The sequence below is a fragment of the Bos indicus x Bos taurus genome, chromosome 9 (assembly GCF_003369695.1).
Source record: "Bos indicus x Bos taurus breed Angus x Brahman F1 hybrid chromosome 9, Bos_hybrid_MaternalHap_v2.0, whole genome shotgun sequence".
Taxonomy (NCBI): domain Eukaryota; kingdom Metazoa; phylum Chordata; class Mammalia; order Artiodactyla; family Bovidae; genus Bos; species Bos indicus x Bos taurus.
In genome coordinates, this window is record NC_040084.1 from 53,341,929 (window position 1) to 53,368,204 (window position 26,276).

Here is a 26,276-nt window from a genome sequence, read left to right on the forward strand (position 1 = left end):
ATTTTTGCTTAACATATGCCATTGTTCATTGACTCTTTCTGATGGTCAGAAATGAGTTTCCTTTGACTATTCAAAAACAAATGGTCTGGAGATAGAACATATGAACATAAATACCTGAGCATATTATTCAAATATCCCTGCCATTATGTGCAATAGTAAGAAGTACTAATAGCAGATAAAAGTTCAGCTATACATTTGCTGAAATCCAGGTAACTGAAAATGATTTATTAAGGTGAAATGGTTCATGAATGGCAAACTTGCAAGGAATAAAAGGCACAGACGACTATGGAACTATTTTTGTGTACAAACGTAATAAAATCCTCTAAAAATATTCAGAATAAAAATTTTTAAATGTAAATACATTACACATATACATCAATCCTAGTAGTTAAAGTAGAAGATTCAAAGCACATAAAATTTAATAGAAAGAGAACTTTATTCTAAATAACATTCTTAAATCTGCCCATTAAGAGCACAGTAAACATTTAACAGTTTTTGTTTTATTAATGAAATTAGATTTTTACATACAAAATCAGCTAAGTAATTTTATTTACAAAAATAATAAAAAACTGCTTATTTACTGTGGAAAAATAACCATTTTGATAAAAGAAAAAGAATTTAATGAAAGTTTAATGCAACAAAGTAAGAATGGCTTTTTGTTTCATTGTCTGATACTTTGACTTAAATGTGGATTACTTGGTATCTCTTGAAACCTAAGTAATAAGATCTTTAAACAAGCACTGAATAAAAAATTAGGTTGGGTGTATTCTGGAACCTGAATCAACACGACTAAGTGGAGTTTGTGGTCACAGAGGATTTGTCATTTTTCTTCTTTGCCCTTATGAAAATACATTAATAGAAAATTACCAATGGAAAATATTTTAAAATTTGTTATATTCCTATCAACTTTGACATTGCTTAGCAAATTTATTAATTTCTTTCAATCAATGTTAATACTTTGTCTAGAATTAGGGTAGAGGTAGACTGATCTTTGTATTCAAACATTTTAAAACATTGTTTTAAATGCCATATAAGGAATAATATAAAATAGTATTTTTTTAAATATTGGATATTTAATTTACTATTTTAAATAATTCCTTTTTTATATACAATAAGTTGTTGCTTAAAACTCATTTGATTAAAATTATTACTCCAAGGAACTATTTTAGTCTTTTAATTGCTAATCTTTATAAATTAAGAATACCTATTTCTAAATAAGTTTCTATTTTTGAAAAAAAAAAGTCCCAACGATTTAAATGCATTATAGATCCCCTACAACAAAGTATTAGGTGACAGTGCCTACTGATATGAAAAATGAAATTCAGAAATGCAAACTGGGTTATAGAAAACTATTTGTACTACATTTTTAGTAAATGTGATTTAACACCTGTAAGTAGTAAATTACTACTTTTTCTCTCACTCTTGTTAGCATCTTATTTTAGAATAGAGCACAGAAATGCATGGGACTCTCAGGTATTCTTCTATATCTGTAAACACATCCCTGAAGCCCCCAGACACACAGAAGTTCACTCTTGTGGGGGAAATGAGAGGCCTTCAGTTGGCAAACTTCTTTTGAAGCGTTCTCTATTAATTTTAAAGAAAAATACACTATTTTCATTTTGATACTAAAGGTTTTTCCTTTCTTTAAAAGACACTGACCACATTTTAAGTTTCTATGAAAATTATATTTACACATGTCACCTGAAATCTAGTAACACAACAAAAGAGTCCTTTCCTAGAGATAAAAGATATCAGAAAATTTATTTTTCATTCACCTTCTAGGAAGAAAATAAACTTGAAATGTATAATTTTTAGAATAATGTGAAAAAGAAACCTTCCATGGACAGCCCAATTTACAAAAATTTACATTTTTTTAAACTTACAATGAATACAGTGCTACTGTTTTAACTGAATTGTGGGTGTGGGAGGTGCTATTGGGATTCTGGACTGTGAAATGAGTATTTTTTTTTTTGGTAACCACTCACCTTTAACTTATTTAAAGGCAAAAATATTTACTGTATGACAACATTAAGTAAATTAAAATCATCACTCTTCTGTCACTGATGACTTCCTAGATTTGAGAACAAGGTCTTTAATGGATGAGGAAAGCTCCTGAAGTTCTTTACGAGTTGTATTGATGATATCCTCTTGTTCTTTGTCTAATTCATCACTCAAGGGATCTTCTCCCTGCCCAGTCTTCTTATTTTGACTGACTAAATGCTTTACAACCAAACCTTGATACTTTACTAAAAGAGCATGTTGATCCTGTGAAAAGAGAAAGGAGAGCAAAGTTAACAAACACGATTTAATTTTCTGTGGGACAAAGTAAGATTTATTCAACCATTATACACTGCAGGTCTTCATCTTTACAAATTACTGGTCATTGAAGTAGAAAGCTGAATCTAGCAAGGTCCTTGCTCTCAAGGAGGTTCCTTGCTCTCAAGGAGGTTAGTTTGGGGGAGATAAAACATGAATACAGATAGTTTTAATGTAAGTTGACTGAGCTGGGTTCTATCACCAAAGATAAAGTGACATGAAAGTTCAAAGAAGCCAGTTTACTTCTAGCTGAGAAGTCCCTCAGAAGAATGTGTGTTGGGTAAGACTTTTTGAGCTGATTCTTGAAGGACAGGTTAAACCTGCATAAACTGAAATGGAAGACTGAACATTGTTATATCACTTCCAAAAGCTTAATTTCTAAATTCAGAATATTCTTTACCATAGATCTTAAAGGATCCTGAAACATTCCTGAGCTATGCTGAGTTTTAAAAATCAATCTCCTCCTTCACTGTTCTCATTCCAGGAAGCAGAAACATGATGTTAGTACACTCAAAATATTCAGAATCTAAAAGTTTTAAAAGTTTCAAGTACACTGAAAATATAATACCTCTGGAATTTTACTACTCAGAAAAGCAATGATCTGGGGGACACATCTTCCAGGTGCATGGAGCATGCTATGGGTTGAGAATTGAAACAACAGAACCGACGTGAGATGCAGAGTAAGAGCAGGGTCTTCTGTGACTTTTAGCTGTTCAACCAGTGCTTGTCGATGCTGAAACAGTACCTGCCTAAACAGAAAGTAACATAAGCACGTTATCATATTCTAACAAGTTCTCACCAATTTCAGTTCTTCCCTTCTGTACTCATTTTTAGGTTTCATAAACAATTTAAGGGACCTTTTATGCAACAGACACATAGTTCTGAACAGCACTGATAAACTAATATGCTAAAAACAGAAAAACTATATAGATTGAGAATCTCTGATGTATAGTTTTTCTAAGTATGCTTTTTATTTTGAATTGTAGGGTATCAAACAGAAGTGCCATGGTTTAAATAAGGCTTCCTATAAAGAAGGTCTTAAGGCTAATAAGAATTATTAATTCCTAGGCTTGATCAGATATGGGATTAAGAACTCTGATACCTTATTCCATTGGGTCAGAGAGGGACACTTAAGGATATGAAGACTGACTACGTTTGAAGGTCTATAGCCACTTAGATACAACAGTTCTCTTTGCAGGATTCAGACAGACTCCAATTTCAGACATTAATTCAGTGTTACCTTTCTCTTTTTTTGTCTCCCTTCTTCAACATAATATCACAAGCTTCTGCTGCAGAATCCAGACAAGCAAGAAAGTCTTCTATGCTCTGGAAAGGTATTTAAACCATTATTTACTTTTATAAACAGTCGCCTAAAGAAAAGCAGTCATTTAATACTGTTTTATAATTTTATGCCCCAAATACAATTTTTAAAAAGGTCATTTTGTCATTAGGTTTGAAACTGTGATTTAGGACTAGACAGTAAAGTGTCCCCAGCTTCGTCTCTTTCTTCACCCTCCAAAGAGATGTCTTGAGTGTAGATTAATAGTTTTAAATTTAGTTTTCAGTTATTTTGATAAAAATCTATTCAAAGATCACAAATTCTAGCTCAAATATCTGAATACAGTAAAACTTTATTTACCTTTTCATTCAGAGAGTTGTGGAGTTTTGTGAGAGCCACTTTTGTTTCTTCTGATAATTTACTTAGAATTTTTTTTCTTACCTATAGGGCAAAAAAAAAAAAAAAATCCTTTGAGATTGTATATGCACTACATGTCAAAGCTACAGAGTACATCATGAGAAACGCTGGGCTGGATGAAGCACAAGCTGGAATCAAGACTGCTGGGAGAAATATCAATAACCTCAGATATGCAGATGACACCACCCTTATGGCAGAAAGCGAAGAACTAAACAGCCTCTTGATGAAAGTGAAAGGGAGTGAAGAAGTTGGCTTAAAGCTCAACATTCAGAAAACTAAGATCATGGCATCTGGTCCCATCACTTCATGGCAAATAGATGGGGAAACAGTGTCAGACTTTATTTTTTTGGGCTCCAAAATCACTGCAGATAGTGATTTCAGCCATGAAATTAAAAGATGCTTACTCCTTGCAAGAAAAGTTATGACCAACCTAGACAGCATATTAAAAAGCAGAGACATTACTTTGCCAACAAAGGTCCATCTAGTCAAGGCTATGGTTTTTCCAGTGGTCATGTATGGATGTGAGAGTTGGACTGTGAAGAAAGCTGAGCTCTGAAGAACTGATGCTTTTGAACTGTGGTGTTGGAGAAGACTCTTGAGAGTCCCTTGGACTGCAAGGAGATCCAACCAGTCCATCCTAAAGGAAATCAGTCCTGAATGTTCATTGGAAGGACTGATGTTGAAGATGAAACTCCAATACTTTGGCCACGTGATATGAAGAACTGACTCATTTGAAAAGACCCTGATGCTGGGAAAGACTGAAGGCAGGAGGAGAAGTGGATGACAGAGAATGAGATGGTTGGATGGCATCACCGACTCAATGGACGTGAGTTTTGAGTGAACTCCAGGAGTTGGTGACAGACAGGGAGGCCTGCTGTGCTGCAGACCATGAGGTCACCAAGTCGGACACAACTGAGTGACTGAACTGAACTGAATATACATTCAAACAAAGCAAAACAAAAAATGTGTATTATCCTTGTTCTTAAATTTCAGACTGCAAACTCAGGATAAAATATGGTAAAATACTTTAACATCAGAACGCTAGTGAACAGCTAGCCAAAGAAGCTAGATGCAGCCTGCACTCATCCCATTTGCTCCTGCAGTAAAACAGGAGGATCAGAGAGCACGTGAGTGAATGAGCACATACCCACTGTTCATCTTGCAAGAAAGAGAGAATCTGGGGTAAGAGGCTGCTCCTTATCTTTTCCATTGTGGTGGGAAGAGTATTTTTCCCTAAGGCCAGCTGACGGAGCCCCACTCATAAAGATCAAGCGTATCTATAAGTGAGGGGACTTGAGCCATGGATAGACAGATGCTATAGTGTCTGGTGTGTGGAACTTTACTGCACTCCACCCCAGATATGCTTTGTAAAGTTTGGTGGCATTTGTGGACAGTCTTAATGCTCCTCCTAGTGCAGAAGTGCTAGAGGAGGCCTTACTGGAATGGTGTGGGCAGCAGGCTCTAAAATTACAGTGTCTTGGAGGACTGGACAACCTACTGACTCCTGTCCTCCATGTTACACCGATCTTCCTGTGGCCCTTGAAGGGCATGGGACAGTACCCATGTATTTCCCACAGCGGAGGTTGGCATGCAGGCAGGTACATGAAAAAGTCCACATAGCTGGCACTCACTGTTCGAGCTGAAGAATGGAAGGGAAACAGTGCCTTTCTAGGGTAGGAGGAAGAGATAAATGGACCTCTGGAGGTTTAGGGAGAGTCCTTGATATGAGAAGGAGTTGCATGATAATAAAAACATTTCCCCCAAACAGCCTATCTCACTTATGTGACCAATGTCACATCAGGAGAGGCCACAAGCATTAGGCTGATTTGGTTTGAACTGGATCAATGCCAGTGATATGCAGTCAGTCTCATAAAGGCAGTTTTGTCTTTCATTCTTCCTAATCTCCAACTTTAAGTGGATCCAGGGTGTGGAAGGAGAGGGGGATGGGGCAGACCATACTTTTCTTCCTCTAGGCAAATGGGAGCCATAGCTCCACCTTACACTGCAAAAAGGGAAGAGAGGAGCTTTGAATTTGAGATTAGAACTTAAGAAAATGAACTGGAGTCAGTCTAAATAAATGAGACAGTGTCACGAAATGAAAATAACTGCAAAGTTATAGAATCTGGTCAGAACTCTGGTAAGGGATATGCAACTCAACAGAAAAAAGGGGTGTGACACAACAATAATTAGGAGAAAATAAAACCTGATTTCAAAATAACTAAACACCATTACTCTTCCCCCTCTCCCCACCTTGTTCTGGCTGTCTCATGGGATTCTAAACTGTTGTGCTAGCCTAGACCTCTAAGGATTGTTAAAATTTCAGCTGCTTTACTTCCTGTCTTTGTGGCAAACACCTCTTCTCCCTGAAGATCCACCTTAGGTAAGCCAGTCTATCTATCCTACCTCTTTGGATAGTCACCTTCATTCTCTGAAAGGTTATCTGGTAAAATTAATTGCAGTCTAGGTCATCTGATTAGCTTAAAAGAAGATTTTGTACATTACAGAGCTTATTTGTGTGTGCATGCTTAGTTAAGTCCAACTTTTTGTGGCCCTCTGGACTACATGGGCCAAATTCAGACTTAAATGGAAGAAAGTAGGGAAAAACACTAGACTACTCAGGTATGACCTAAATCAAATCCCTTATGATTATACAGTGGAAGTGAGAAATAGATTTAAGGGACTAGATCTGATAGATAGAGTGCCTGATGAACTACGGATGGAGGTTCATGACATTGTACAGGAGACAGGGATCAAGAACGTCCCCATGAAAAAGAAATGCAAAAAAGCAAAATGACTGTCTGAGGAGGCCTTACAAATAGCTGTGAAAAGAAGAGAAGCGAAAAGCAAAGGAGAAAAGGAAAGATATAAGTATCTGAATGTAGAGTTCCAAAGAATAGCAAGGAGAGGTAAGAAAGCCTTCCTCTGCGATCAATGCAAAGAAATAGAGGAAAACAACAGAATGGGAAAGACTAGAGATCTCTCCAAGAAAATTAGAGACACCAATGGAACATTTCATGCAAAGATGGTCTTGATAAAGGACAGAAATGGTATGGACCTAACAGAAGTAAGAAGAGGTGGCAAGAATACACAGAAGAACTGTACAAAACAGATCTTCATGACCCAGATAATCACGATGGTGTGATCACTCACCTAGAGCCAGACATCCTGGAATGTGAAGTCAAGTGGGCCTTAGAAAGCATCACTATGAACAAAGTTGGTGGAGGTGATGGAATTCCAGTGGGGCTATTTCAAATCCTGAAAGATGATGCTGTGAAAATGCTGAACTCAACATGCCAGCAAATTTGGAAAACTCAGCAGTGGCCACAGGACTGGAAAAGGTCAGTTTTCATTCCGATCCCAAAGAAAGGCAATGTCAAAGAATGCTCAAACTACTGCACAATTGCACTCATCTCACATGCTAGTAAAGTAATGCTCAACATTCTGTAAGCCAGGCTTCAGCAATATGTGAACTGTGAACTTTCAGACGTTCAAGCTGGTTTTAGAAAAGGCAGAGGAACCAGAGATCAAATTGCCAACATCCGTTGGATCAAGGAAAAAGCAAGACTTCCAAAAAAACATCTATTTCTGCTTTCTTGACTATGCCAAAGCCTTTGACTGTGTGGATCACAATAAACTGTGGAAAATTCTGAAAGAGATGGGAATACCAGACCACCTGACATGCCTCCTGAGAAACCTATATACAGGTCAGGAAGCAACAGTTAGAACTGGACATGGAACAACAGACTGGTTCCAAATAGGAAAAGGAGTACATCAAGGCTGTATATTGTCACCCTGCTTATTTAACTTCTATGCAGAGTACATCATGAGAAACGCTGGGCTGGAAGAAGCACAAGCTGGAATCAAGATTGCCGGGAGAAGTATCAATAACCTCAGATATGCAGACGACACCACCCTTATGGCAGAAAGTGAAGAGGAACTAAAAAGCCTCTTGATGAAAGTGAAAGAGGAGAGTCAAACAGTTGGCTTAAAGCTCAACATTCAGAAAACAAAGATCATGGCATCTGGTCTCATCACTTCATGGGAAATAGATGGGGAAACAGTGGAAACAGTGTCAGACTTTATTTTGGGGGCTCCAAAATCACTGCAGATGGTGATTGTGGCCATGAAATTAAAAGACGCTTACTCCTTGGAAGGAAAGTTATGACCAACCTAGATAGCACATTCAAAAGCAGAGACATTACTTTGCCAACAAAGGTCCATCTAGTCAAGGCTATGGTTTTTCCAGTGGTCATGTGTGGATGTGAGAGTTGGACTGTGAAGAAAGCTGAGCGCCAAAGAATTGATGCTTTTGAGCTGTGGTGTTGGAGAAGACTCTTGAGAGTCCCTTGGACTGCAAGGAGATCCAACCAGTCCATTCTGAAGGAGATCAGTCCTGGGTGTTCATTGGAAGGACTGATGCTGAAGCTGAAACTCCAGTACTTTGGCCACCTCATGCGAAGAGTTGACTCTTTGGAAAAGACCCTGATGCTGGGAGGGATTGAGGGCAAGAGGAGAAGGGGACGACAGAGGATGAGATGGCTGGATGGCATCACCGACTCGATGGACGTGAGTCTGAGTGAACTCCGGGAGTTGGTGATTGACAGGGAGGCCTGGTGTGCTGTGATTCATGGGGTCGCAAAGAGTCAGACACGACTGAGTGACTGAACTGGACTACATGTGGACTAGCCCTTCTTCTCTGTCCATGGGACTGAACCTGTGTATCCTGCACTAGCAGGTGGATGGATTCTTTACCACTGTGCCACCTGGGAAGCCTAAGAACTTATGTTTTTTAAAAGAGAGGATGTTCTCCTGTTACTTTCTATATGCTAATAGGAAGTAGAAGGCCAAGCATGCATGCTATCATATTTATTACAGGCATTTCCAGACACAATGACTAGTATTTCCTTTTATTATTACTGTTAATAGACTGGTCTTACCAGTCCTGGTAGCAACTGTATATACAGTGTACTAAACTTGAACTAAAAATCTGACAGATTTGTAAAAACTCCTTCCTGAATTTCATTTTCCTTTTAGGATGTGAGAAAATAAAATGTACTTGGACTTCAAAGCAAAACACATCAAGAGTGGCAAGAAAAACACTAACTTACTTCACTGGTAATGGTTGCAGGATCATCTACTGCCATCATTAAGTCCGAAGCTAAGAAGTTGAAAACGAGATTAGTGATATCAGTACACACTGTTTTCAGTAAGTGTTTTGTAAGAGCAGCCTGGGTATCATCTGGAAAATAAAGATGCTTTATTAAAATGAATGTCCAAGAACAACTGAGAATGAAAAAACACTATTAAGTACAATACCTGTAAAGAACTTCATCCCTTTTTCAAATAATCGAATATTGTTGTAAAGGTTTGAAACCTCTTCTTGCAAGTCCTTGATCGTGCGCTTTCTACCAGTTCCAGAGGCCGAAGAAGTTGAAGACATGTAAACTGAATGTACCACCTCGAGGTAAGTTTTATTTAAAGGTCTATGAATAAGATAAATATATTTAGTTCATTAAAATGCACTGGGTTTATGTAGATAGGAAATTTTGCTTCTATGGAAATAAGGCTTTAAAAAGATCTCTATTTAAAAATAATAAGATTTGGAGAATGGTTCACAAGAATTTTTCCTCTAATTCCAGAAATTAAAATTAATTAATTTGAAGTTATAAAGTAATTAAACTTATTGCACTAAAGACAACAAGAAAAACAGTTTTAACAAAAGCTTCAGTTCAAATTCAGTTCAGAGCAACTTTTTAAATTAGGTAATCTGGTATAAATACAGCAAGATTATAAATTTGTCTCTCATTCTCAGGAATAATAACTTAAACTCTCAATTTCTAAAGTACTATAAGAAGATCTGTATTTTTAAAAATCCTTATGCTAAACACAGAATAGACTTTTAAAATGTAGTGGCAAATGGTTAATAGTAACTATTTTGACTTTTTATATATGAAAAATATAACTATGTAACATATTTATGCACAAGAGCATTCATTTAAATTTTTTAAAATTTGACTACAAAAGCTCTGTTTCTAAATTCAAAAAGTTAGTTAGATGCACTGGGCTCCTGGATTGCGTTTAGAGAAGCTTATACATACAGACTAATTTGTGGGAAAACTTCATGGTAGTTAGGGATAGTCGTTATATACAATTTATTTCTGTATAAAAATAAATTTAGCCTGGCTCATTTACAAGGTAGTGCTGTCTAAATTTATTCTCTCTGAGGGCAGTTTGTTACTTTATTTTCTCTCTAAAAGTGCACTGTTTATCTTCTGTTTGACAGAGAATAATCTTTTCATTTTAGATGTTACTTTTCATGCAATGTTGTTTTTCTTCCAACTAGGACTGGAACAGAGAAGGAGATGAGACTGCCTCCACATTCCTGCCCTGTATTTTCGGCACTGCCTTGCCCAGCACACTTAAATATTTGTTGAACTACTATAAGCAAACAAAATCTAGAATTTAGTGACTTAAATTTGAAGTTTTGAAAACAAAACACCTATATTATATGTTTTCAATGAGATTGTGAAAATTTTAGTAACTCACTAAATCTCTATCATAAAACAAAAAACATATACTTGCTTTATTAAATACTCTGCAAGCTCAGAAATAAACTCCTCAGGGGCATCTTGTAAGTGTTTTCTTAAAAAATCCTCAATCTCATCCTGGAACATAAAAGTAATCTCTGGTTTCTTCTTTCCTGTAAAAAAAAAAAAAAACGAGCCACAGGAAAAAACAATGAAGTAAGCAACCTACAAGCAAATAATATATTTAATACGATAGTAATTTATTCATTGCTGATCATAAAGTCTCTAATGTTAACTTTTGTCACCAAAATTACCCATGTCAAATAGCAGTAAGCAATGAAAACACTGTTAAAATAGAATATATAGTGGCATTTGGAGTAGTAACATTTTAACTTGTTTTCTACATGTCAGTCAAAAATAGTAACGATGATTCTCCCCCTAATCTAACTTGGATGATGCAAATATCTGGAAATTAAAACAATCAAGTGGATTGTTAAAATCTTAGGATAATTTTTTTGTTGAACAATGGATATGGAGCAGACTGTCCTTCTTTATAAATATTTACGAAAAATCAAATCATCCTTATAATCAAGTGAACCACAATTCTAGCAGAATGAAGCTAAAAACTGTCTTTTTGAACAGGCATGGATGAAAAAACCTACAATTTTATAGCCATAATTATTTTTGCTCTCACAGAAATAATTCTATGCCAAGGAAAATTTGTATGTAATGGAAATAATTGTTAATTGAGGAAATGTCATGCCTACTCACTTACTTGGGAAAGTATGGGTTGCAAAGAAAACTAACAATATTTCCATAATTAATTGTTAAAGTATAAAAAAGTGATTATTTCCAGCTAAATTAGGTTATTGCCCCTAAAAGTGAAACCTTAGAGATAATAGAATAGCTCAAAAATCAATTTTCAGTATGCATCAAGATCTAAGTACAGCTACTTCTTGTAGCTTTAGAATAGATAGGAAAGTACTATCCTTTTTTTTCCCTGAGTTCTGCTATTCATTCCTGCTCTCTGACATCAAATAGTATTTGACTAGTTATTAAACTGTATTATTTCCTTGCAGTAATCTTTTACACAGAGTTGAGCGTGTATTCTAGCTGAGAATCAAACTGCATCCCCCATTTCTGAGATTACAACAAAACAGTTTTTCAAAAGCACTGAAATTGCCTTTTATTTAAATTCTTTTATAGCTCCTCTCCTACTAAACTATACACAAAAGGAGTATCACACTGCCTCAATTACTTAAGACTACAGATTTTAGAGAAGTATTTTCTTAAATGCCCCTTCACTAACTCCTTGTTTAACCTCTGAGGAACTCGCACAGAATAGTCTTAATGCTAATTAAAAATAAGGGTTGAGTTCACAGTTTCTAAGATACTTTTCTGTTAATTAATATTGCTTTATGCATGTTGAGAACAGTACCTATTTTGACTTATTTTAGAATACTTTAGACAGATCTTAAGCAATTGTTCTATTACACGTAGTGGCGTATTAACATCTGAAGCCTTGTCACTTGATATTTATATTACCCAAGGTGATAAATAATTCTGCGGAAGAGGTAAAAAAAAAATCTCAAATCATTTCAAGTTTCTCTTTGTGCTGGGGAAAAGGAGAAGGGGAGGTATCATAGTTTCATTAATTTTTAAAACAAACATAAAAAAAATCGTACTTTTATTTAGAAAAGCAAAGTAAGGTGTGTCTTGCTAACTTAACCATACCAAATACTAACTAAAGTCTAGATAAAGAAAGATGCATATATCTAGTTCCCCTGCTTAGATACAAGCAACCAACCAATTAGGTGTTACCATAAAAATTAAAATTATTTTTAATAATTTTTAATTTAAATAATTTAAATAATTTTGGATAAAATTATTTTTAACTTCAATTTGCAGAGAGTCACTTTTCATAAAATGTTCTACTTTGCTTTGCATGGAAGCTGGGAGACCATAAAAATCTATGCAAGCTGTAACTGCAAAGTGTTTGTAATAAACAATGGGAAAATTTATGATTGTTCTGTAACCTTTTAAAAATGTTTGTGAAAACATTCAAAGTTCTTATTGTTGGTTATGAATGTATATGGAAATGAAAAATAAGACTAATAATTCTAATTTAGTACACTGTAATTTAGTGTATCAGAAACACTGAGAATGAAAATACTTTCTTTGTAAAAAACTTACCAAGAATTTGAACACTGCTTACCTTCTTCTCATCCTGTAACTTAAAATACAGAGCAAGCACCTTTTCTATGCCTGAGCAAGCTTTCATATTCCCTTTTTAACTCTCAATCAGCTTCCAACATTTTATTCTTTGCCCTCTCAACACTGTGAAACACTTATGAGAATTCCTTTAAGGTGAAGCTTTTTTGTCAATTTCATACCCTGAAGACATCTTTATCCTTTTTGTCATAATCATTCCCCTTATTTACGTCAAGTGTGCCTTTACCAAGCTCCTCTGTGCAGCTAAAGTTTCTTGAACAGAGGCAACTTCAACATTCCCACAGTCAGGTATTTCTTCTACAACTCCGCTTATTCTTGATTCATATTTCCAGTGTTATTAGTTTCCTCTGCCACACATTCATCTTTGTTGGCCAATTTCCTCTTTTGATTATGCATTTTTGTAAAATGTCACATGGATTTATCACCGGGGGACAAGGAGGTAACACAAACTACATGCTGTGTTTTCAGTGCATAAAGCAAGTTAAGGGACGCACAGTGATCAGTCTTTGACAAACCTGGAAATAAGTGATGTGACTGTCACAGACCATGATGCACATCTGTTATTTATGTGATCTGTGGACTAAGGAGCCAGCAGCCAAGTCTGTACCTTATGCAATTACTCAGTACACTACCCTGGTAACTGAAATATGAACTGCATTGTTGGGGTACTGGTGTTACGTAACTGTGAAATTGTGCCCACTGAAACTCTGCAAAGCAAGGACTTCCTGCATAATCACAGACACCTCACTGTATGCATCTTAAGAAAGTAAGTTAAAAAAAATCACACACATACAAAGGAGAAGTAAAATGAGCTACACACCTGTGTGAGATGACTCATCGTCGCTATCGTCATCTTTTCTTCCTTTCTTCTTGGTTTTTTTAATTTTGTACTCTCTGGCATTGCTGCCACCTCCTCCTCTCACACTTCCACTGCCCTCTGGTGGGAAAATGACATTAGTTAGTATTACCTAATAACTGTTTTTAGAAATAATGACACTATATTGCCAAATAAACTTAACTTTTAGCCACTTTTAAATGTTGTGGTTTATTAAAATATTTTTAAAATTCAAACAATAAAAATTAATAAATAAGATGAAATATTTGAATTAAAGCAACTCACTTAGATAGCCTATCTACTCTAAATGCAGTCTTTCTGTAATAACATCTATTTTCTGAAGCTTTGACTTTTTCCTGGCCAAACTCATCCCTTTAGCTTCCTTCTATCTTCCTCAAAAGTGCCCTAAGTTGTTTATATCTGTTACCACAGCCTCACTAACAGCCCCTATTCCAGTACCTCACAAATTTGGTTTTGTCTTCTTGATTGAAAGATTATTCCCCAGGTTTACAGGAGACATGCTGACTCTCCCACCACCCTAAAAAAGACAATGAACTTCTTGAAAGTAGGGAGCCTCTCTCACTAATGTTCACATCCTCAGGGTTAAGGCAATGCTGGACAGATAACAGGCACTCAATAAATACTGACCATAAATTAGTTAAGTGGAAAAATATCAATCACCTACGGGCTAAATAAAGACTAAAAAAATACAAACCAAGAAACAGACTAAGACACTATCAATAAATTAGAGTATTCCTCTATTATACATCTACATTTAAAATATCTATTCAACAAAATAAAATAATAATGGGATTATAACATTGAAAAATATTGAAAATTTTGTCATAAAAGATTCATTTTAAAATAGAATGAGATATATATATATATAAATATAAAAAATAAAGATTCTTTTTCTAAACTCTAAGTAGAATTCCCTTAAAGTCAAAGTGAAGTGAAAGTCACACAGTCGTGTCCGACTCTTTGCAGCCCCATGGACTATACAGTCCATGGAATTCTCCAGGCCAGAATACTGGAGTGGGTAGCCATTTCCTTCTCCAGGGGATCTTCCCAACCCAGGGATCGAACCCAGGTCTCCCACATTGCAAGCAGATTGATTATCAGCTGAGCCACCTAGATTTCATCATTTTCTGTAAGTTCTATTGCTTTTATGATAGAAAAACACAACTTTCAAATTAAAGTTTAAAGTGAATGTGTTTTTTACATTTGGTAATACATTTCTTATGGTAAATATGTTTGACATTATTCCATGAACTGTAATTAAACTATTTAACAGCAGTATCAGAACAAAACACCAGATGACCCTAAATTTTAAGAAGGATATACAACAGACTAGTTATACTGATGTAAGTACAACCAACTGATTAAGTGGTTTTAAATCTTCAATTAACAAAATAAGCATTGCTATGAAAATTATGATTTTTTTACAGTAATTTACCATATTCTAGTTTTCCTAGAATAGACAAATTTCAAAATACCATTATTGATTTTGTAGAAAAAGATTTTTGAAGAGAAAAATAATCTTGAAGTAGTGAACTTTCACAGCAAATAAGGTTTTTATAATGGATGTTCAATATAGCTGTATTTATTGATTAAATACGTTGAATATCTAATTTCTTTAACCTTGATATAGCACTAATAAAATTTTTCATACTACAAAAAGTATGGAAAATATGTGTTACATTTCCCAATGTAAGTTACTAGTATACCAGTGATACCTAGGATAATTTCCAGTGATTCTAAATTAAAAGAATACATAAAAACAGGCCCTCAGGAAATTCATTCACTCAATAAATACTTATGGGGCACTTAAAATATGCCAAGAAGTGCTCTAAGTATTAGGGAAACAACAATAAATGAGATGGAGAAGATTCCAAAATGATAAAAGACATCACAGTGATAAAAGTGATGTAACAAACTAGGAGAATAATATATGGAGACTGACAATGTTGTCTACTATTCTGGGTGGTGGTTGGGCAGGCCTCTGTGAGGAACTGACATTTCAAGGGGAGCTCTTGATGATAAGAAGGAAACAGTTACTTGAATTCATGAGACCATTCCAGGTAGAAGTGAACATAAACTTGGAAAGTCTGAGAATCAAGAAGAAGAAAAAAAGCTACTAGGGCTGGAACATTAAAGAGCAATGGGAACAGGAGGTCATGAAATTAGCTTAATTCTCACAAAATGAAGAGTAACCATCAATATTTTCATTTTTATAATCAAGTTAATTCATTATCAAAAGATGTGGTTAACATCAGCAGGTGAATTAAACAAAAGGCCTTCCTAAAGGTCTGATAAATACATACAAAGTTCACGGCAATGAATAAAAAACTCATCTTGAATCTTCCATGTTGTTAATAATTTGTTACCTGTTGCTTTCCTCCTTCGTTCATCTTTTTTATCCTTTTTACTTGTATTAATGCTTTCTAAAATGGAGATTTGTTTCAGATCTTCTTCAGTGATTAAATGAACAGGATTGTTTTTCATTTCCTGAAATAAAACATGCTTATTTTTTATAGGCAAAAATACAAAATATTACAAAATGCATAAAATAAAACTTGTTTATATACTCATATCCTAATTGTTTTTTGTTTGGTTTCACTGCTAAGAATTATAGAGCTTTGTCTCAGCTGCCACTCAGATTGTTAGTCCTTGCTCCAAATCAATCTCCTTCCCTGTTGTCCTTGACTTCTTGTAATTATCACCAGGTAATGAGAAATCCTATGCTTGATCACTTAACAACTAACTGGTCACACAGTACTGGATATAATCCTCTTTAAATGTTATTGGCTAATTTTGCCACTGCCTAACAGGTGACCCTTTCTCCCTCTCTTTTCAAGACTCCCATGGTCTAGTACCACTTGGATATCCGAGATGACTAGAAAGATAATGAAATCTCCATTCCCACAATAATGATCACATATGAGTTGCATACTTTGTCATGTACACTTTTTCCCACTCTGGACTCATTCTTGATCTCTGCTTTTTTATAAATATATGTTAGAAACAATTAACTATTTCAAAGTTCAGAAAATGGTTCTAAATCTGTAGTGAAAAACATTTTGTTGAAAATATTTCCTTTTCAGTTTTCCAATGAAATGTTATATCGTTTTGTTTGAGTGTCATTTTATTTGAAATGACAGTTCCAACAAAGGAATTTTTTTTCCCCCTGAATTTATTTTTGTGGTTGGAGGGAGGAAAATAAGAAAAAAAATGATAGTGTTAAACTGCAGTTTAGTGAAAGGTCACAAATGAAAATAATAATGTAGTCCTTTACTAACTGGTAGCTAACATGTATCAGACATTTTATTTACATCATTCCTTAATTCACATTTATCCTTTTAAGAACAGGCATCATCCTTTTCTTTGAAGATGGGGGAACTGGAGGTCTATTAGTCAAACACCTACAGGGTAAACAAGCTGAAATTAGAACTCAGGTTTGCAGATATCAATCCAGTGTACTTTATACTCCTCTCTGCTGGTTTGCAGGCCAAATATAGAAAAGTTATGTCATTTTAAAGACTATTAAGGAGCTTAAAAGGAATACAGATAAACACAAATTATATACTTAATAGGCCCTCATGAATTTATTAACAGTCTAAGATATAAATGGGTTTTTTCTACCTATTTATGAGCAGGCTTTATTATGGGGGTGCTGTTAACCAGAAACATGAATTCAACAGTCATTAAAGCAGACATGGTATGACCTCTGCTTCTAAACACTTCCACAGCAGTTGCTCTGAGGAACTAATCAATGTGGATAGTAACAATTTCTTTCCTCAGTAAGTCATCTGGCTGGTTAACTACTAAATAGGTAAAATTATGAGGCTCTGCTAGATATAGTAAATATAATGTGTATTGATAAATAGATACACTCTATATTATGCATATAATACACTGGTATCATTTTTATGGATTTTAATGATGGACAAATACTCTCAGGCGATAAGTGTATAATTTCATTGATAAGATTTTGATTTATAAAATCAGCTTCCTATGTTCTAACTTCTATATTCTGATGGGAATGAAGGAGGAGAAAAACAAATCCAGGAGAGGAAATAAAAAGGAATGATGCAGTGAAGGAAAATAATGTATGAAATAGTTTTCAGTTTTGGGTATACTGCTTACCTTATTTTCAAAAGTCATCAGATGACTGTAATGTGAAAATACTGTTAAATCAGTAGGCGAAAGGAAATCTGGCATACCTTTTCAGCTTTCTGGTGCATCAGTTCACTGAACAGGTCTGTACAATCATTTATAAATTTTTCACTGACTACAATAGTATCGCTAAAGACTACAGCTGAAGCCTGTTTGCTGAGTGCTCTCATTACATGTTGCAGCAATATTGCAGCGTCTTCAACTGATAAGGAACTGGGTAGCAGAGGCTAGAATTACAAACAAAATGAAAACAAAGTATAAGTGCAATATAATACAGATCAACCATTTGTTATGTATATGCCCTCCCTAAGTGATCTCATTAAGTTCAATGGTTTTGGAACCATCTATATGCTGAACAACCTCCCAAATTATACTTCTAATTTTATCACCACTCTGAACTCTGAAATCACATATCTTACTGCTTCCCTAACCTACCTCAACCCATACCTAAACAGGCATCTCAAATTTTAACATGTCCTGTTCAAAACAACTTGGTTTGTGCCTCCAGGTGTGTCCAGAACCCAGCTCCCATCTTCTCTTCCCCATTGTTTCCCGATCTTAACCAATGGACCCACTTTCCATTCCATTAATCAGGCCCTAAACCTACAAGTCATGCTTCGTTCCTCTCATAAACTCACAATCTAACTTCAATTCTTGATACCTTTGCCTCCAATATACATTTCTTCTTAGCTCTTTCTACCATCTGAAATTATCATTTTCATTAATATCCCTCTCCCTCCCCCAACCATGAAAGTATTCCTCCTGAGAGCTGTATCCTAATTCTTAAAATGGTCATATACTAGTGAAATACCAGCTGTTCTTGGCTTAAAGGAAAATTAAGAAGAAAAAGATAAAACATACTGCAATATCAACCCATGTTCCAGAGCTGATGGCTTCCTCTACTGATGCTTCCACCTGATCCACAAGTCCTTGGCCAACACAAGCTGCTTTCAAAAACAAGAGTTGTGTAGTCTTATATCTTTTCTTTATGTAGCTCATAGCATCTGGGATTCCAAGTCTGGACAAAGCATCAAATTCTAGAAATGCATTACAAGATTGGAATAGAATTGTTAATCACTCTTAGAATTCTTAGAAAATGTTAAGTTCTATCAAAATCTATTCTTTGGGAATGCACTGTATTTTAATAGAATTTTTCAAGAATATAACATATCACAGCCTCTTTCCTAGTTATATTACCTTGTGCTGTGTTTGCATGCATGCTCAGTTATGTCCAACTCTTTGAGACCCCATGGACTATAGTGTGCCCGTCAAGCTTCTCTGTCCATAGAATTTTTCAAGCAAGAATACTGGAGAGGGTTGCCATTTCCTTCTCCAGGGGATCTTCCCAACCCAGGGATCAAACCCTTGGCTCCTGCTGCATCTCCTACACTGCAGGCAGATTCTTTACTGCTGAGCCACTGGGGCCCTTATGTTACACTCCCAAATTTTTATTACTAAACATATTTGTAGATAAATTGGTTCAAGTACTTCATTAATCCTGCTTTGTCTTTTACTCTCCAACTGAGGAGTCGAAGGGAAGCATGAGGACAAAAGACAAAAGGCCAATAAAAATAGAACTGAGGATAAAGGAATGTAATGTAGAGAAACAAAAATTGAAATGTTGCTTATCACAGTTAGCAAAAGGAATGGAATTTATTTTTCAAATGTTTTATCAAACAATTGACGATAGCAATTCTCTAGTCTAATTTATACTAATAAAAGATCTAGTATATAAAAAGTAAAATATTTAAGACTTAAATTTGCAGCCATTAAAGTTACTGGAGACAGCTACCAACCTCTCTTTGTCCTCAAATAATAATATTTAAGAAAATTAATTACAACAAAATTTTAATTCAAATCCTTGGCTGCAAAGGCACATTACAGAAAGTCAAGAAAATGTAAGTCAAACCAGTACTCATTCTAGCACACATTTAAACTGAATGCTAATGACTTGAGAAACCTATATGCAGGTCAGGAAGCAACAGTTAGAACTGGACATGGAACAACAAACTGGTTCCAAATAGGGAAAGGAGTACATCAAGGCTGTATATTGTCACCCTGCTTATTTAACTTCTATGCAGAGTACATCATGAGAAACGCTGGGCTGGAAGAAGCACAAGCTGGAATCAAGATTGCCGGGAGAAATATCAATAACTTCAGATACGCAGATGATACCACCCTTATGGCAGAAAGTGAAGAGGAACTAAAAAGCCTCTTGATGAAAGTGAAAGAAGAGAGTGAAAAAGCTGGCTTAAAGCTCAACATTCAGAAAACAAAGATCATGGCATCTGGTCCCATCACTTCATGGGAAATAGATGGGGAAACAGTGGGCTGGCTCCAAAATCACTGCAGATGGTGACTGCAGCCAGGAAATTAAAAGACACTTACTCCTTGGAACAAAAGTTATGACCAACCTAGATAGCATATTGAAAAGCAGAGACATTACTTTGCCAACAAAGGTTCGTCTAGTCAAGGCTATGGTTTTTCCAGTGGTCATGTATAGATGTTGAGAGTTGGACTGTGAAGAAAGCTGAGTGCTAAAGAATTGATGCTTTTTAACTGTGGTGTTGGAGAAGACTCTTGAAAGTCCCTGGGACTGCAAGGAAATCCAACCAGTCCATTCTAAAGGAGATCAGCCCTGGGTGTTCTTTGGAAGGAATGATGCTAAAGCTTTAGTACTTTGGCCACCTCATGCGAAGAGTTGACTCATTGGAAAAGACTCTGATGCTGGGAGGGATTGGGGGCAGAAGGAAAAGGGGATGACAGAGGATGAGATGGCTGAATGGCATCACTGACTCGATGGATGTGAGTCTGAGTGAACTCCGGGAGTTGGTGATGGATAGGGAGGCCTGGCGTGCTGTGATTCATGGGGTCGCAAAGAGTTGGACACGAGTGAGCGACTGAACTATCTATCTAATGACTTATAGGTTACTTATTTTTAGGTAACTCATCTCTTGGGTTTCTCTAGTGGCTCAGGCAGTAAAGAATCTGCCTGCAATGCAGGAGACCTGGATTCGATCTCTGGGTTGGGAAGATTCCCCTGGAGAAGGGAATGGCAACCCACTCCAGTATTCTTGCCTGGAGAATTCCATGGACAGAGAAACCTGGTCGTCTACAGTGCATGGGGTAGCAGAGACAGACATGACTGAGTGACTAATACACACACACACACACGCACTACTTGTTTTAATGATTAAATTCAATCAATGTATTTCATCCAAATAATGGAACCTCAGAAACAGAATTTAGTACAATTTCAATGTTTCTGAAATAGTGGATAACTAATAAAAATGATAAAACTGACAGCCAATAAAGTATTTCTAAGATTATGTAAACCAGGCAACTTCGTAAGTTATGTTATAAAAACAATTACTTTTTATGAATTAAAAAGAACTGGAAGTATTTGATATATAGTATCACATTACTGGAAGGCTGGTAATAATCAATACCAGCTTTGGCTTTTCTACATTACAACTGTTCAGTGACTATGGAATTAAACTCAGTTGCATGACTCACAAAAACCTTCAATGTGACTACTTTCATATTCAAAGAGAAGCACTTTAGTGTGCTGACCAACAGTAAAGTACATGTGTACTCACTCCCAGGGTTAATACAGTCTTTCTAAGAATGTGTTTAACATTAGAAATGATTTTTTGTTTAAAGAAAAAAAAAATTTACCCAGATAGCCATTCTGCCTGAGAAAAGAATCCACCCAAGTACTCTGTGTTCTGGAGTAAATGTCAGGGATAAACACTGCCTTATCCTGTCTCCCACCAACCACAGTGCCTCGTAAGCGTCCATCATTAACAAGTTCTTCAAGAACAGCTTAAAAGAAAAACAAATAGAGACAGAGCAGATAAAAATCTCAAAAACACTTTACAATTTCACCATTTATTTATTATCCTTAGAAAAAGCAATTTAAAATTCAAGTTGCATACTAAATAAAGACATTATATTTTAGACAAAACTTTCCTGCCATTTATGAGAATACTCATGTCATAAATTCAGGAAAATGTGTCAACTAGATAAAGATGCTGAACTGTAATTCTAACTAATTAATATTAATGTTGAACTGTTTAGTCTGAGTTATTTTGGAAAAACATTCCATTATCTATCTCATGATTAAAAGTAGACGACTATACTCTTTCAGAATAGATAATACACAATCACTGGTGTAACCAAGTTCAATATTCTCGTATTTAGAAAATCAAGACACCTGGATCCTATTAGAATCAACAGTGAAAAATTAAGCCAAGAAAATCTGTATAAATTATTACACTTCCACTGTTTAAACTGAAGCAACACATTAAAACCCTACCTATAACAGAAGTATAACGCATGGTTAAGAGGATGGGTATGGACCCAGATAGCGTAAACTTCAACTCTGCCACCTACTGGTGCTGCCATTAACACCAAATTTATGCTTTTTATTTAAACTGTAACACTTAACTACATACTTTGTTGTTTTAAATATCAATCCCCTAAAAAAAAGATAAAGCAGATAGGAAGGAGTTATTTCTAAGTGTACCAACAAGAGCATTCAAAAGATGCCTGGGACAAAATGATTCAGGAAACTTAGCCTTTAACAGAAATAAAAATTAGTTTAAAAATGAATTTCAGAATTCCATTGCTGAGTAAATTAGAATATATCAGAAAGGTCTAGATTTCAAACACATAATTTAAAATTTTGTGTGACTGTACAACACAAATCCAAGCTAAATTCAGACCAAAATTATCAAGTTATCAGTTATTACTTAAAGAAGTTTACATTATAATGAAATTCCACCAAACCCAATTAAGCAGATTCCAAAATACATCACATTTTTAATTTTAAATTTGTCTTATGAAAAACATAGTGAATAAAAATTAAGCTTTTGGTAGTGAATAAAAATTAAACTTTTGGTTCTGAATTTGAATTTCTTTTCCATTATTTATTTTAATTCTTATACTTGCATAGATACTGGAGTTGAAAGATTAAGCCACTGCTTTAAAAAATTATTCCAGCCAAGCTTAGGGGAAAAAAAAAAAAAAAAAAGCCTTCAAAACCTCTTAAGAGTTTCACAGATGAACAGCGAAAGAACTCAGCCGTATATATACATATAAACTACCACACTATTAATCGGCTATACACCAATACAAAATAAAAAGTTTAAAGTTTGAAAAAAAAGTTTCACATACAAAATATGCAATGGACCAACATTATTTTAGAGAATTACTTATTTTTTAAATGCTAAGAATATACTTTTAATGCTATAAGCTTTTTGTAAAATTTTTTTAGCCAAACACCCCATGGATGATAGCCCACGAACTACCTCCTCTGTCCATGGCATTTTCCAGGCAAGAATACTGGAGTGGTTTGCTATTTCCTACTCCAGAGGATCTTCCTGATCCAAGGATTGAACCCAGGTCTCCTGTATTGCAGGCAGATTCTTTATCATCTGAGGCAGTAGGGAAGCCCCCACACACTTACTTTCATAAAAAAATTTAGTAAAAATTGGTAAGAAAAAAGTGAAAATTATTCTTAATCCTAAAATTTTAAATCTCTCTATGTATGCATACACACAACAGAGTATTTTATACACATACACAATTTCTTTAAAAATCCCATTCCTTTTGAGGTACCTAATACTAAATGGTGAATATAACAGATAAGACACATACATGAAAAATGGTACAGAGAAACTTAGCAACTATAAATATTTTAATAAGTTTTAAGATTAAAAGAGGTAAAAATACTATAATTAGTTAAGTTTTATATTTAGTCTATTCAAAAGCTAATTATGTGAAATGCAATTTAAATCAAACTCACAGTAAAGAAGCTGCTCCTGAAATCCATATCTTGAAATCAAAGAATTCACTGCTGTAGGCCTTTATGTAGAGGAAACAAAACAAAAACCTTTTTACTGATTATAGAGTTGCACATAGTTAGGAATTACATAAACTAGGATGATTAGCTTATGAAAAAACATAAATTAATTTAGAAGAAAAAAAATGAAGGCAAAAACTGTATCAGAGATCAAGACGGTGGAAAAGAAAGATGTGGAGTTCATCTCGTCTCATAAATACATCAAAAATGCATCTACATGTGGAGTAATTCTCACAGAATACCTTCTGAAAGCTGACAGAACTCATACAACTGAAGTTGCAAGAAAGATCACCAAGAACCTGGGTAAGAAGAGAAAAAGAAGTTGGGGCAGGATCTATGCCCTTAGAAAGGACCCGTGAAAGAGGAAAGGTTCCTTCACCCTGGGAACCCCTTTCATTGGCTGAAATGTCAACCAGGACGGAAAGAGAGCTTCGGAGACTCAGAGGAGTGTGTAGTAACTGGTCTGCCACAGGCAGAACAGAGAGAGATGGGCACTAATGGTCCTGTCCACCTCGCTGCAATCCCCAGCCAAGGACACACGTCTGCTAGTGGACATCACAGGCTGAGTGCTGAAACTTGGGGTCCAGGGGACAGACCTGGGGAGAGGACAGGGGTTGGCTGTGCAGAAACAGCCTTAAGGAGGTGGAGTGCGCTTCGGAGGTGTACACAGGATTGACCCTGAATCTGCTGTAGAAGCCCCACTGTTAATACAGTAACCCTCGAGAGAAGGGAAGGGCAGGGCCCCACCAGAGCATCTTTAATCTCTGTGTGCTCACAGCAGTGTGGATTTTCCTTTATGAGCTCTGGGAGGATGCAAGAGCTGGAGTGATGCCCACATTTGGAGGTGGGGCTGAAATCTGAGCTGTCTCAGTGGCTGATTGATCTATAGATTTACGCCATGCTGGTGGTTTTGCAAGCTCAGCACCTGTTGGACATACAAGCAGATTACTGGTACTCCTGTGGCTGGGGCAGGTCTGGCATGAACAGTTGCAAGCTTTGGGGGCACGCATATATATAGGTGGGACTGGGGTCTGTAACTCTCATGGCAGGTCTAGGTGTGTGACCATGACAGTTTAGGTGCCTACCTACAGGGGACCTGAGCCTGTAGATCTGTGCTAGTGGTTTTGTGAGCACAGTGCTTGAGGGTAGCCCAGGCCAATTTCCTGCATTCCCATGGCTGAGAAGGGGTCAAGGGCAATTCCAACAGTGTACTTCATGAGCCCACATGATGACTGACAGGCAACACCACAGAGTGCACTCCCAGTGGGCAGCTTCTGCGGAGGAATTACGCAGTGGTTTCTCTCCCAGTGGGAGCGCTCCAGTCCTGCCTTTCTCATACCACAGCTTTGAAATGGATCTGGGGATTTCTACTTCAACAACTGGGGAGCAGCTCTGTTCCCAACAGGGCTCTGAGAACCACAGAGCAAAGAGGAGGCCCTGCTCAATATCCACTGGAAGCACTGGTCACAGTAACAGTCACACCCCCATCAAGGGGATAATGGCCAGCACATACTGAGAAAAGACTTGACAAGCACCTGTACTAAAAAGAGCCCTCGCACCAAATATTAGACTCATGCAGGCTACCCAGGGATGCTCCTACATAAAATCAGTCCTCTAAGACCACAGTAGATAATAGCTATTTCTCCTAAATTAAGAGTCAGAAAAATGTAAGTAAAATGAAGAGGGACCATACCCATTTAAAAGATCAAGACAATTCCCCTGAAAAGAAAAAAAAAAAAAGAAAGAAACAAACTTATCCAGTCTACTAGACCCTGAGTTCAAAAAGGAGGTAATAAAACTACTGAAGAATTAAGAAAGGTTATCAACAGAAATGCAGATCTCTGTAACAAGTTAACTATAAAAAGGAATCAAGAAAAACTAGAAAACTCATTTGTTGAGATTAAAGCCAAGTTAAAGGCAATCAATAGCAAACTGAATGATACAGAAAATGAATAAATGATCTGGAAGGTAGAATAATGGAAATCACCCAATAAGAGCAGCAGACAAAAAGACAAATGAAAAACAATGAAAGCAATATATGAGACCTACGCGATAATATGGAGAAGGCAATGGCACCACACTCCAGTACTCTTGCCTGGAAAATCCCATGGGCAGAGGAGCCTGGTAGGCTGCTGTCCATGGGGTCTCGAAGAGTCGGACATGACTGAGCGACTTCACTTTCAATTTTCACTTTCATGCACTGGAGAAGGAAATGGCAACCCACTCCAGTATTCTTGCCTGGAGAATCCCAAGGATGGGAGAGCCTGGTGGGCTGCCGTCTATGGGGTCGCACAGAGTCGGACACGACTGAAGTGACTTAGCAGTAGCAGCAGCATGGAACAATATAAAGTGTGCCAATCTATGCATAACAGGATCTCAGAAGAGAAAAGGGGACTGAAAACAACGGAAGAAATTATGGCTGAAAATCTCCCAAATCTAAGGAAACAGATATCCAGGTAAAGGAAGCACAGAAGCTCCCCTCCAAAAAAGATGAACCCAAACAAACCCACAATAAGACATATTATAATTAAAATAGCAAAGTTAGAGAAATGTTTCTAGGCAGCAAAAGTAAAAACAGAGTTACAAAGGGAACCCACTTAAGCCTATCAACTGATTTCTCTACAAAAA

General features: G+C 36.2%; 1 protein-coding gene across 1 annotated transcript in view; it reads right to left on the reverse strand.

The window, feature by feature from the left end:
* Positions 1-204: 204 nt before the first annotated feature.
* Positions 205-26,276, reverse strand: part of UFL1 (UFM1 specific ligase 1) — a 67,623-nt gene continuing 41,551 nt past the window's right edge. The window contains exons 7-19 of the mRNA XM_027551375.1: positions 23,592-23,650; positions 21,461-21,607; positions 18,644-18,819; positions 17,830-18,009; positions 15,994-16,114; positions 13,592-13,708; positions 10,595-10,712; positions 9,329-9,495; positions 9,121-9,251; positions 3,956-4,036; positions 3,557-3,642; positions 2,885-3,065; positions 205-2,265 (exon numbers count right to left, since the gene is read on the reverse strand). Coding sequence (XP_027407176.1) covers positions 2,047-2,265; positions 2,885-3,065; positions 3,557-3,642; positions 3,956-4,036; positions 9,121-9,251; positions 9,329-9,495; positions 10,595-10,712; positions 13,592-13,708; positions 15,994-16,114; positions 17,830-18,009; positions 18,644-18,819; positions 21,461-21,607; positions 23,592-23,650 — 1,783 coding nt within the window. The 3' untranslated portion in view covers positions 205-2,046. The remainder of the gene's footprint in view (positions 2,266-2,884; positions 3,066-3,556; positions 3,643-3,955; positions 4,037-9,120; positions 9,252-9,328; positions 9,496-10,594; positions 10,713-13,591; positions 13,709-15,993; positions 16,115-17,829; positions 18,010-18,643; positions 18,820-21,460; positions 21,608-23,591; positions 23,651-26,276) is intronic.